The sequence below is a fragment of the Petaurus breviceps genome, unplaced genomic scaffold, assembly GCF_028583685.1.
Source record: "Petaurus breviceps papuanus isolate PSGF00001 unplaced genomic scaffold, PetGlider_PUasm1.0 355, whole genome shotgun sequence".
Taxonomy (NCBI): Eukaryota; Metazoa; Chordata; class Mammalia; order Diprotodontia; family Petauridae; genus Petaurus; species Petaurus breviceps.
In genome coordinates this window covers 3340831-3353232 of record NW_027186289.1, presented here as the reverse complement: position 1 = coordinate 3353232, position 12402 = coordinate 3340831, and the positions used below count along the sequence as shown (strand labels likewise).

General features: G+C 46.9%; 1 protein-coding gene across 1 annotated transcript in view; it reads right to left on the bottom strand.

Annotated features, from left to right (window-relative positions):
- LOC138168269 (zinc finger protein 721-like) overlaps nucleotides 1-12402 on the bottom strand; it is a 57103-nt gene that overhangs the window by 41434 nt on the left and 3267 nt on the right. Inside the window, exons 3-5 of the mRNA XM_069097324.1 lie at nucleotides 12195-12283; nucleotides 862-988; nucleotides 61-147 (exon numbers count right to left, since the gene is read on the bottom strand). Coding sequence (XP_068953425.1) covers nucleotides 61-147; nucleotides 862-988; nucleotides 12195-12283 — 303 coding nt within the window. The remainder of the gene's footprint in view (nucleotides 1-60; nucleotides 148-861; nucleotides 989-12194; nucleotides 12284-12402) is intronic.

Here is a 12402-nt window from a genome sequence, read left to right as displayed (position 1 = left end):
TCTGGCCTGCGGAGCTGCCAGGGCAGCCTGGGATGCCCGCTCACTCACTCACTCACTCACCTGGACATGGCACCTCTGTCTCAGGCAGACATGGGGTTTCTCCTCTCTCCAGCTGGCAGATGACCTGAGGCTTGGAAACAGGAAGCCCTGGGCAAGGGGAGAGAAAGAAGGCAATGCTGGGGACAGAGTCATCTCGGGGTTCAATCCTAAGCCCTTCTCTCTCTTTGGGGAATGGAGAACATGCTGATGGAGCCCCAGGTGGTCCAAGGCCCTCAGAGAGACACTCTGCTCTGCACCCTGAGAATGGGGGAGGAGCTCACTAAGAGGGGGGCACCTGCCCGCTCTGCAGACCTCGGGGAAGAATCACAGACTTGGGGGACAGGCAGAGTTGAGGGGTGCAGTACTGGGGCCAAGGGCAAGATGGAAAGTCCTTTCCCACAAAGCAAAGAAGAGCCTTCCCCCTGTTCCCTGGAATAGGGAGCAGAGATATCCTAGAGGCAGCACAGTGGATAGGGGGCTGGACCTCAAGTCAAAGATATGAGTTCAAATCCTCCCTCAGGTATTTACTTAGCTGGCTAGCCCTGGGCGGCACATGAGCTGCCTCAGTTTCCTTTTCTGTAAAATGGGGCTAACAGCAGCAAGTACCTCACAAGGCTGCTGTGAGGACCAAAAGAGAAAAGGTGAGTGCTTCTGCATAAACCCTAGGCCTGCTGTTTCAGTGTCTGTCGGCTCTGAGACTGTGGAATCTTGGGAATCCTCCTGTCTGCTCCAGGGTGTTCCTGTACACCTGACACTGAGGGAAGTGTGGGGGACCCCCCTCCATTCTCCCTCTCAGCCCTGACTTTACCAAGCGGGGCTTACCCAGGGAGACGAGGTTCTCAAAGTTCTCCAGCATAACCTCCCTGTACAGGGCCCTCTGGGCGGGGTCCAGGTGGCTCCACTCCTCCCAGGTGAAGTGCACGGCCACATCCTGGAACGTCACTGGATGCTGAAACAGCAAACACATCTCTGCTCAGCCAGAGACCCTCCCTCACCGGCCATCTTAGGAACAAGGGAGGCAAGTGGGCTGAAGAGGGAGGCAGGGGGGCTCTCAGACTTCTCTGGGGAACACAGAGTGGCTGCACAGATCCAGCAGGGCAAAGGGGACCCTTCCTGCTTACCTGTGTGGGTGTGCCCTCAGCAAATGGCACACTTTACTTGTACAGCCCCAAGCCAGACAATGAACACAAGCAGCTCCCGTCCTGGGATCCTATCCACAGCACTGACATCAGCAGGGATTGCAAATGCACATTCCTAATGGCCAACATCCCAGCAGTCATTGCCCACTGCCAATCACCCTGCAGTGGGCAGGTGTACTCATGACCCCACGAGGATCCCCTCAAGTGAGCTCTGCCCAGCATCATCCAATGACATGACCCAGCTCTCCGTCTCCTCCCCTGAATGCTGATGACCACCTTCTCTTCCTCAGTTCCTGGGGGCACTGGCCTCCCCTGGTTCTCCTCCTCCTCCAGCTCTTCTGTTCTTTCACCATTCATGTCATATGCACTAGCAGCAGGGGTCCCCCATGGCTTTGTCCTGGGCCCACTTCTCTCTCCTCTGTGTTCCTGGTGATCTCATCAACTCCTGTCCCATGTCTACACAGTTGATTCCCAGGTCTCTGGGTCCAGCCCTCATCTCTCTCCTGAGCTCCCAACCTGCTTCACCAACAGCCTCTCAGAACATTCAATCAGATGTCCTGTGGGTTCCCAAACAGGACCATCATCTTCCTGCCCCCCCCAAACCTCCTTCTTCCAAACTTCTCATTACCACTGGGGGCCCCGCCACCTTCCCAGCCACCCAAGCTCACCACCTCATTGTCATACTCGACTCCAAAGCAGCCAGGGGTGCAGGGCATAGTGTGAGACATGGGGCAGAAAGCCTTGAGGCAGGAAGACACCCTCCCCCACAGTGTGTTACTGCAACAGGCCAGAAGCGAGATGATGAGGTCTGGGGAGTGGCCAGGAGAGACGGGGATGGGTGGCAGGGGAGAACTGACATATGATGCTCTCACTGATTTGCTCTGTTGCCTGGGAGGGCCCTGGCCTAAGTATGGGCTGCTTCTGTGACTCAGTTCCCCCTCCTTTGCCTAAACTGACACCCCCCAGGGAGGCGAGGCCAGATTAGAGAAACCTGCATCACTAAGAGCCAAAGACAGGAATGCTGTGTGGATCAAGTTGGCTCGATTGCAGAAAGACTAAACAAATATGTTCTATTAGCACCTGACAGATTGATCAATCGTTTAATAAAGAATTACAAAAGAAAGAGGCTATTTAGCAATGATGCTGACAGCCGTAATGAGACCCCACTGCCACAATGCGTCTAAAGGGTTTCCTTCATCCAGTCTGTAACCAAAGACCTCACCATGAACCTCACTTAAGAGAGAAATGACAGAGATGGAACTGGGGTGTGAGGCCAAAGTGGGCTCAATATGGCAGCACAAATGACATCAGATACCAGCCGAGGCAGGCAGAGGCAGCATGGGGAGGGGAAAGGGTACTGCACTTGGGAAGACCCAAGTTCCAATCCTGCCCTGGCCAAGTTCCTCCACCTCCTCAGGCTCAGTGGCCCCCGAAGTCCTCCCAGCTCTCTGTGCAGGGTCTCGGGATCTACAACCCTATCAACTCAGACATGAAAGCTTCAGGAAGGGCTCTCCCCTTTGGAGTCAGAGTCCTGCCTACTATCCAGGTGACCTTGGACCAGTCACTGATCATGGGATTATAGACTTGGGGCTGCAAGCCACTCCAGAGGCCATCTATGGCAACTGCTTCATTTTACAGATGAGGAAACTGAGGCTCATGACTGATCCAGGGTTGCACAGTGAGCCAGTTGGGGTCTGAACTCAGGTCCTCTGACTCCCAAGATCCACTGTACCATAAGGCTTCTCTGGGCACCAGTTTCCTCATCTGTGGAATGATGGAGTGACCTACTAGGCCCTTTCTGGGTCTAGATCTAAGACTACGATTCTAGGAACAAACACAAATACTGTCTATTTAAATTTATCATCCAAAACGAGACTCGCAGAGATGTCACTTACACACCAAAGAACAGATGATCACGCACCATGAAAGAGAAGCCACATTTATCTGGCCGAGCTGCTCAGGAGGCCATCAGAAAAGGAAGACCCAAGACGGGGCAGGGATGAGCACCCATGGACACAGCCACCTCCCCAGTACTCCTCTCAAGGAGCTTCACACGTGCTGCTGCGATAAACGGAATGTGCTGAATGCAGAGCTCTCCACTCAAACTCAGAGGATTCAAGGGGAATCCTGGCTTGGCTCCTTATGTATTTTATTTTCTGCATTTAAAGATGTAATTCTGAGCAGGAGCCCAGCCCTAGACTTCCCCAGACTGTCTGTCCAATGGGTCTGGGGCCCAAGAAAGGTGGAGAATTCCTGCACCAGAAATCTCCAGGGTCCTCTCTAGCTGCCAGTGATTTCATTTCAAGTACAGATGGTGAATAAACACCTCTGTTCAAATTATCTAATAATCAGGGAAATAGAAATGAAAATGTTCTAATTCGATCCCCTCAACTTGGCAAAGACAGGCTGAAGTGATAAAGCTCCATTTGGGCAGTGCAACCCAGAAGCTAACTACATGGGTGGTGTGAGCTGGCCCCACCTTAGAGGGAACTCCAATAGCAGATCAATGACCACGAGACTGACTATGCCCTTGGCTGCAGAGAGCCCCTCCAACCTAAGGAGGCAATTAAAATGAAAAATGGTCTGATTATCTGCAAGGTTAGGTGGCTACCAGTTGTAACTGAGGAAAAAAAAAAGGACTCCAGCCCTAGAGTCAGGGAGACTCAAGGTCAAGTTCTGCCTGTGATATATGGTGGCTCTGTGGTCATGGACAAGGCCCAGAACCTCTCACTGACAGTCAATCAGTGGAGAGAATTTTCTTCCTGCAAGTATCTTGCTCAGATTAAATGCACAGACCAAAATCAAAGCAAGTCTAAAAAGGACCCCAATTTAAGTAAGTGCTCCCTGAGCCTCTGGTAAAGATGACATTATCTTTGAGGGATAAATAACAACAAACAACAACCGTTAGAACCTTGGAAACTGATCGTTCATGGGCGTCATTGGAGGGGATGTCACAGAGAGACAGTCTAGAGAGTTCACAGTTAATTACCAGGACAGAACAAGTCTTGGAGAGTTACTGGACATCTTTGAGAATGTCCACGGGAGGTGGGAGAGAGAGCTAAGATCTTCTTTCTTTTTTTTTTTTTTTGCTTTTTGGAGGGCAATTGGGGTTAAGTGACTTGCCCAAGGTCACACGGCTAGTTTTTCTGTTAAGTGTCTGAGGCCAAATTTGAACTCAGGTCCTCCTGACTCGAGGGCTGGTGCTCTATTCACTGCGCCACCTAGCCGCCCCTAAGATCTTCTTTCTTGAGGATACTTGAGAGTTAACTTTCTTGTTGGAGAGTCTAAGAGACCTTCTTAGAGAACTGAGTTTTTAACACTAACACTGTGGAGGAGCCATTCTGTGTAGAACTACTGAGAGATTTTAACCACCATCCTAAAGCAGCTGAAATGATGGCCCTAAGTTCCAGTACCTTGGGGAAATCAGCAGTTGCAAGCCAGGCAGAGGCAAGATAATTCTGGTGGACCACAACCACTTTTTTTCTCTGCTTTTCAAGAGCACAGGGGTGATTCTGGTTGATCTCTCTGAGATTCACATAGTAAATATTTATCTATGTCTTTATATTGATTGCGACTGCTAATAAATTATACAGGCAGTTAACACGGATGTTTGTCTAAGCCTGTGGGATCAGGGTTTGAAATGGAGAAAGGGAAGGAAGTTTATGGGAAAAGAGATTTCACTGGTTTTACTAGGTGGGGGCTCAGAGCTAATTATTAAGTACAGGTTTCCCACTTTAGGAATTTATGATATAATAACACACATACCTTGATAACCTTAGTGCCTGGTGACAGAATTAATAAGGTAACAATCCAGGGGCGTGAGGCATTTCTCACACCCTACATCATGATACCCCTATGTATTCCCAAGGCATTTAGTACATGAAGGGTCTGTATATATTAAGGGTAGCTACAAAAAGGACACTACATAAAAACCACAAAAAAAATATGGAGAAACTCACAGTGACACTAAACCCGCAGGAGCCCAAACAAAACAAACAGATATTTATAAATACACACAGAGAACTGGGAGGGAACAACGCAGAATAAACACCCTGTCCTCGGTACTTCAGGACCTATGATTTCTGCAGGCATTCACTCCAGTGATGCAGACTGCAATCTGTCTGGGCCCTCTGAACTTGTCCCTTGTCCCTTGTCCTTTCCCTCTCCTGAAGGCTCCACACTTGGTTGTCAGTCCTTTTTCCCCGCCCCCCCCCCCCCAATATGGCCATTTTTCAGTAAGGCAGTATGCATTTTAAGATTTTGTTCTGGAGATCTGTCTGTGGGTGGGGTAGCAGACAGAGGGCCACCAGTCTTGGAGTCTGGGAGGCTCGAGTTCAAGTCCTGCCTCTGACACATGCTGCTAGAGTGACCCAGGGCAGGTCCCTTCATCTCATCTCTCAGTGTCCCAGGGAGTTAAATCTCTAAGACTCTAAGTTACAGATGAATGAGTTACTGATCTGGGTTGGCAGAAGGCATTTCCATACTTGAAATTCTTCATACAAAAGAAATCATAGGCCTAGATTTTTTAAAAATGAGATTCCCTGTTTTAATTATTTATATTTCTCATGAATATTATTACATTTTAATAATAAAATACTTAAAAGCAAAAAGAATTAACAGAGGGCATTCAGTGTGATAAGGAGCATCATTTGAAAATACAAGTCAACATTATATGTTCTGAGAAACACTAGAGGAATTCCCACTAAAAATAGCAAGAAAATAAAAATACCCACTTGTCATCATTTCTCTTCCACAAAACACTGGCAATGTTGTACCAAATCCAGTCTTAGACATTTACTAGTTGTGTGACTTAACCTGTCTGACTCAGTTTCTTAGTGATAACAGTATAATCTATAATAATTGCACCAACCTCGCAGGGTCAGTGGGAGGATCAATTGAAGGGATATTTGTAAAGCATTTAATACAATGCCTGGCACACAGCGGATGCCCTATAAATGCTTGTTCCCTCACCCGCCCCTCATAATAGCAGACAGGCATGTGGAAGATACAAGCGGACTCCCAGCCCACTGACCAGATCCCGTAGCTGGGCTTTCATTTAACACAGGTCACCTGAAGGGGACAGATCAAACTTCAATGCAGAAATGAGATCTGAATCAAGGGGGCTCCTGCTCATGGCTCAGTTGACTTTGTTTTTTCATTTGGACCCAGGATTTCATCCCCAGATGGAACTTCCGGTGGAGAAACTCCCTCCTCTGCACAACTTCTGGTCCCAGAGAGTGGCCTGGGGGCCCTGAGAAGTCACTAAGTGTTGGAGGCAGGACTTGAACCCAGTTCCTCCTGGCCTCAATGCTATTCTCTATCTGCTATCACCACATTTATGCTAGGAGGCTAAATACAGAAAATACGTTATGTTAGGATAAAAGATTTGCTGTGTTCAGTCTTTTTTAGATGTGTCTGACTCCCTGTGACCCCATTTGGGGTTTTCTTGGCAAAGATGCTGGAGTGGCTTATCATTTCCTTCTCCAGCTCATTTTGCAGATGAGAAAACTGAGACAAGCAGAACTAAGTGACTTGCCCAGGGTCACCCAGCTAGTTAGTGTTTGAGGACAGATTTGAACTCAGGAGACTCATCTTCCTGACTAGAGGCCCAGCACTCTGAGTACTATGGTGCCACCTAGCAGTGTACTTAGGGCATAAGACCAGCCCACAAAAACAGCCCACATTCTCATTTAGTAGTAACCAAGGCTTTTCTAAAAAAGAAACTCCATTTACAACCTGCCAAGTCAAGTTGCCGATTTAAGGCAATACCAACAACACACCCAGAGCTGGGCCTTCAGTTCCAAAGGTCAAGGAAGTAATTTCTACCAATGGGGTGGGGAGGGAGACACTTTCTCTGCAACTGATTGAGGCCAAGAGCCCAGGGGCTTGCCCAGAGTCAAAGAGCCAGCATGTATCAAAAGCAGGATAGGATCCCAAGACCTCCCAGCTTCAAGGCCAACTAGACAAAAGCATCATATTAAAATGAGTATCAAAAAACCATAGGGCCCCCTCCCCAATGGAGAAATGGACAAAAGGCAGCCAAAGAACTGCAAATCATTAACAACCCTACTCCAAATCCTGCTCATTAAACAATGCAAATCAGTCCAATGCTGAGGTTTCCCCTCACACTCAGCAAAGTGACATAGAGGACAAAAGATGAAAATAATTTTTCTCCTACTTTGGATTTGCTACTCAATTTGTCACCTTCCTAATTTTATCAAACTCATATTCAGTTCACCAATCCTCTCCTTTTTACTTTGTTGATGTTTGCTTTGGGGGATATATTTTTCCCCTGAGCACTGCTTTTACTGAATTCCAAAAAGTGTGGTCTGTTGTTTCATCATGATTATTTTCTTTCACATAATTACTGTTTCTATGATTTGTTCTTTGGCCCATTCATTAGTCTGGATTTCATGGTTAAGTCTCCACATGGCCCTGACTCTTTTGTTTATGACCCTTGAAATAATTATCATCCTTATTGCATTGTGGTCTACAAAGAACGTGGTTACTATTTCTGCCATTTTAGATTTCTCTGCAATATTTCTGTGCCCTAATATAAGGTCAGTTAAAAAAAAAGTTCCATGGGGTGAAAGAGATGCTGAGAAATACATATATTCTTTAGCAGTTCTGTTTAGGAGATGCCATTAACTCTTTTAGCTCTAGTTTCTCCAGAAATTTGTTCAATTCTGTGTTTTCCCTTTTCTTTATCTTTTGGTTAGACTCATCAAAACTGAGACAGGGATATTAAAATCACCTGTCACTATGGTTTAACATCGATGTCTTCTTGTAATTCAGTTAATTTTCCTTTTATGAAGTCTCAACGCTAAGGTATTTGGAGCAAAGAAGTTTAATACTGATATTGGCTTGTTGTCCACAGTTCATTATAATGCAGTTTCCCTGTTCATCTCTTTTTATGTTGCAAACGGCTTTTTGCTTTGTCTGAAAACTCAGGCTCTTTATTTGCCTCGTGTGTGATCAATTTTGCCCCAGGCCCTTGTATTTATTCTGTGTAAAAAGATGAAAAGAATCAATGTTGGAGGTGCTGCAGAAAGCAGGCACACTCGGGCACTGCTGGCGGCTCTGAGAAATGGACTGTATAGTCTGGAAAAATGTAACGACATTAAGAATGTGACTAGAATGTCCGCCCCCTTTCACTCAGAGGCATTGCTTTGGACAGATTCCGAGAAGGTCAAATAGAGAAAGGCTAAATACACCAAATACTCTCAGTAACACGTTTTACACTTGATGCTACTGACTAGGGAATGGCTACATTGTGGTTCATGAATGTCATGGAGTTTTACTTTGGGAAGTTCAGAGAAGGCATCTGATGCAAATTAAGCAGAACCAAGAAAACAGTACCTACAATGTCAAATGGCAACAATGTGAACGAAGTAAAACCGACCACAAAACCTGCAAGGCTATGTTCTTGCCACTGAGCATCAACAGGATACATTTCCCTTCCTCCACTGAAGGAATATGGCATTACAGGTGTGCAACACTGGAACTGCCAGGCAACCAAGGAGATGTGTTGGCTACTTCTGTTGGACTGCTCCCCCCCCCGCTGTCCTTCCTTTTTATTATCTGTTATAAGGGATGGCTCCTGGGATAAGGAAGGAGATACACAGGGAAATGGACGTGATATAAAGAAGACATCAACTAATTTTTTTTCTTTTTGGAGGGGGGAGGGCAGGGCAACAGGTTAAGTGACTTGCCCAAAGTCATATGGCTAGTAAGTGTTAAGTGTCTGAACTAATTTTTTTTTTTAGAATTAATAATGACAAATAAAACAAGGTAGCAAAATATATCCAGAGGCACATGGAGTAAGTGTGACCTTACACTCCCAGGCTTACGATGATATCACAAAGCTGTTACCCTAAAAACTATAGGGGATTGAGCAAAAACCAAAATCAAGAGGCAGATCAACTGGGCAGAACACACTCCAGATATCCAACCAAGTCTACAAAAGACGAGGGTTTGTTGAAGAGAAAAAGTGGGGCCAAGCTTGCTTATAGAATAAACATCCTTTGGAAATTTGGTGGCAAGGACACTTAGGATCTCATGTGTCATGATGTTTTCCAGTGAACTCCAGCTGGCCAAGAGACTAGCACAAAACAGCCAGTAAGAAAAGCAGAAACACGTCCAGTGATGGCTTTGTCCTGATTTGGAAAAGAGGTTTCTGTTTGCATCCAACCAATAAAACTATTAAGAAAAAGAATGTTTGATTCTATCAAAATAACAAATCCTGCACAATAACCCTCCAAAAATGGAGGAGAAAACAGTTGGGGAAAATACAGCAACTGTAGCAAAAACTTGATGTTTAACTCCATGGAAACTGCTGACAGCCAGTTACAGCCCAGTAAGCTCCAAATGGATAAGTGACCTGGCTTTTCTAAAAAGAATACACGCACCTCCCTTTCATTCCTCCAGTGATGGCAGAATTCTAAACAAGGAACAGAGGAGAACACAAAAAAATAGAACGGTTTTGACTATATAAAATTAAAAAGCTTTTACATATATCAAATCCATGGGCAAAAGTATTTGGCTGTTTTTTCTTCTCCCAAATGACTAGAATATAAAAACAAAAGACATCAATAAAAACCATTTAAAAAGTCTCAGGGGTAACTCCCAGTCCATAATGGAAAAACGGTCAAAGAATATGAATAATTTAAATACAGATCATTCATAATCACTAGAAAAAACTCTATCATTAAAAACCACAGGTGCAGATTAAAATAATACAAGGGAACTACCTTACAGACATCCAACTGGCAAAAATAATGACAAGCCACCAAAGTTAACCTTGATGGGTGGTACAAACACAGGCACTCAGCCACAGCCGCAGAAATCACAAAGTCACAAACCTTTTGGAAAGAAACCTGGTAATTCACAAAGTTACAAAACCAATCACACTCTTTGACAGACCGCTGCTGGCTACAGACCCTGAAAGGTCTGTCCCAAATGAAAAGTGACCTCTGTTCAAAGACTTTCACAAGGCCAATATTTATAATTACAAAACCCTGAAAATCCCCTCCACATGCAGGGAGAGGGGAAGGGGTCGTGTTAAGAAAGCAACTCCCAGTGAGAACACTCCCTCTCCCATGGTATGCCCTCTCACACTTAGAGGCAGAGAGAGATTCCTCAGGCACTGAGGGGTCCTGCGGTCAGTGGGTGTCATAGGCTGGATTTAACAGCCCCCCAGCCACAATGGCCATCACATAAATATGCTGGAATACTTGGAGGTAATTTTTGAGGAATAGTAAGAAATTTGGAAAGAAGTCAAGGAGTAACCACTATGATCGTGGAAAAAGCATCTTTTTTTTTCTTTTTGGAGGGCAGTTGGGGTTAAGTGACTTGCTCAAGGTCACATGGCTAGTTTTTGTGTTAAGTGTGTGAGGCCACATTTGAACTCTGGTCCTCCTGACTCCAGGGCTGGTGCTCTATTCACTGCACCACCTAGCTGCCCCAGCAGAAAGAGCATCTTGCTCAGACCTGGCTAGAGGGCTGAATTAATTGTTACTGGTAGCTAGGGGCGCCATAGTGCACAGGGCACTGGGCCTGAATCAGGAAAACTCATCTCCCCGAGTTCAAATCCTGGCTCAGACATTCACTAGTTTGTTGTGACCCTAGGCAAGTCCCTTCCCTCTGTTTGCCTCAGTTTCCTCATCTGTAAAATAAGCAGAAGGAAATGGCAAACTCCTGCAGTATCTTTGCCAAGAAGACCCCAAATGGGGTCAGTAAGAGTCAGACATGATTGAACTACAACAAGTAAATCTAGGTAGTTGTATAAAAATACACAGAACGAACAGCCTGCCCCCGTTCTCTGGAGCAGTCTGTGCCATCTGAGCTTGCAGGGATGTGCCTCCCCCGCTTCTGTACTCATTGATTACCTGCTCTGGCTCCAGCCTTATTGACCCTTGTCTTCGCCACCCCTTCCTTCTGAGAGGATCTGAATGAACAAGACTCCCCCTTCCCTTGCAACAAAGAATTAACATGGGGGGGTGGAGCTGCCATCACGCACCCACAGGCCCCACTCGCTCCATCTGTGTTGATGAATGAGGACCTCTGGGTGCCCCTTGGCTCCCCTTGGACTATAAGTTCCTTGAGGCCAGGGGCTGCCTTTGGCCTTTTTGCACCAGTACTTCCCATGGTGTCACAGGAGCTGGACTGGAGGCTCTCTGGCCACCCCACCCCCAACAACACTGTCCTGGTGCCTTCAGCACTTGGGGTTCCCCGGCCCTCCTGGGCCTCTGGGCCGGCCTTTCTCCTTACCACTGGCTAGGGAGACAACAGGTGCTCCAGTTTCCAAAAGAGGGGGCTGAAGGCCTGCTTTAACAGGGCTCGCCCGCATTCCCTAGAATGCTTTTAAGGCCCAGCATTCCTGGACAAGGCTTGGTGGGCTGCCGGTCCTAAGGCACGACCAGAGAGGTTCTGTGTCATACCAAGAGAACTGAATTCAATTTAGGGCAGCCTGCTGTGTGCCAGGCCCTCCTTCAGGGGCTTTGCTACAGAGGCAGAAAGCAAACAGTCCCTGCCATCCCAGCTAAGCCTGGACTGAAGAGACCACAGGTGTATTCCTGCCTCCCAACCTCCCCAGAAACCCCAAACCTGAGTGTGAGGGGAAAGGGAGTCCTCCCCTTCTTAGAGAGAGAAGGGGGTCTCAGGTTCAAATAAGGGTTCATCAAACATAAGTCTAGGGTGTCCCTTTCCTCTGACCCATTCTGGCTGTATGACCTTGGATAAGTCACTAGTACTCAGGTTGGGCCCCGGGGCCACTCTTTAAGGTGCAGGAGAGTTATCAGTGTGTGTGCTTGAGCTCAGAGGGAGCCCACTATCTAGAGGAAATCACAGGTCTGCACACACACACATGTGCACATGCACACACAGAGGCATGTGCACACACACACAGTCTCACCTGTCTCCAGAAGGCCTTGCCTCTTTCTGAAGGCCCCAAAAGAAGCAGATCCTGGAGTTTATCACTGGACACAATGAGATTTGAAAGAAGACCCCTCCACTCACCTGGGCCATGGCTGTTAGGAGGCTCGAGGCCATTCCTCCCTCATCTATCCTCCATTCTCTGGAAAGGGCAAGCTCTTGGGAAGGCAGGCCTGAGGAGAGAGAGAAGTCACAAGAGAGAGACCAGTCTGCCCCCAGTCCCCCAACACCTATCCAGGCTTCCAAGGGCACACCTGGGAGGGTGAGAGGGGAAAAACTGGGTTCAGAGACA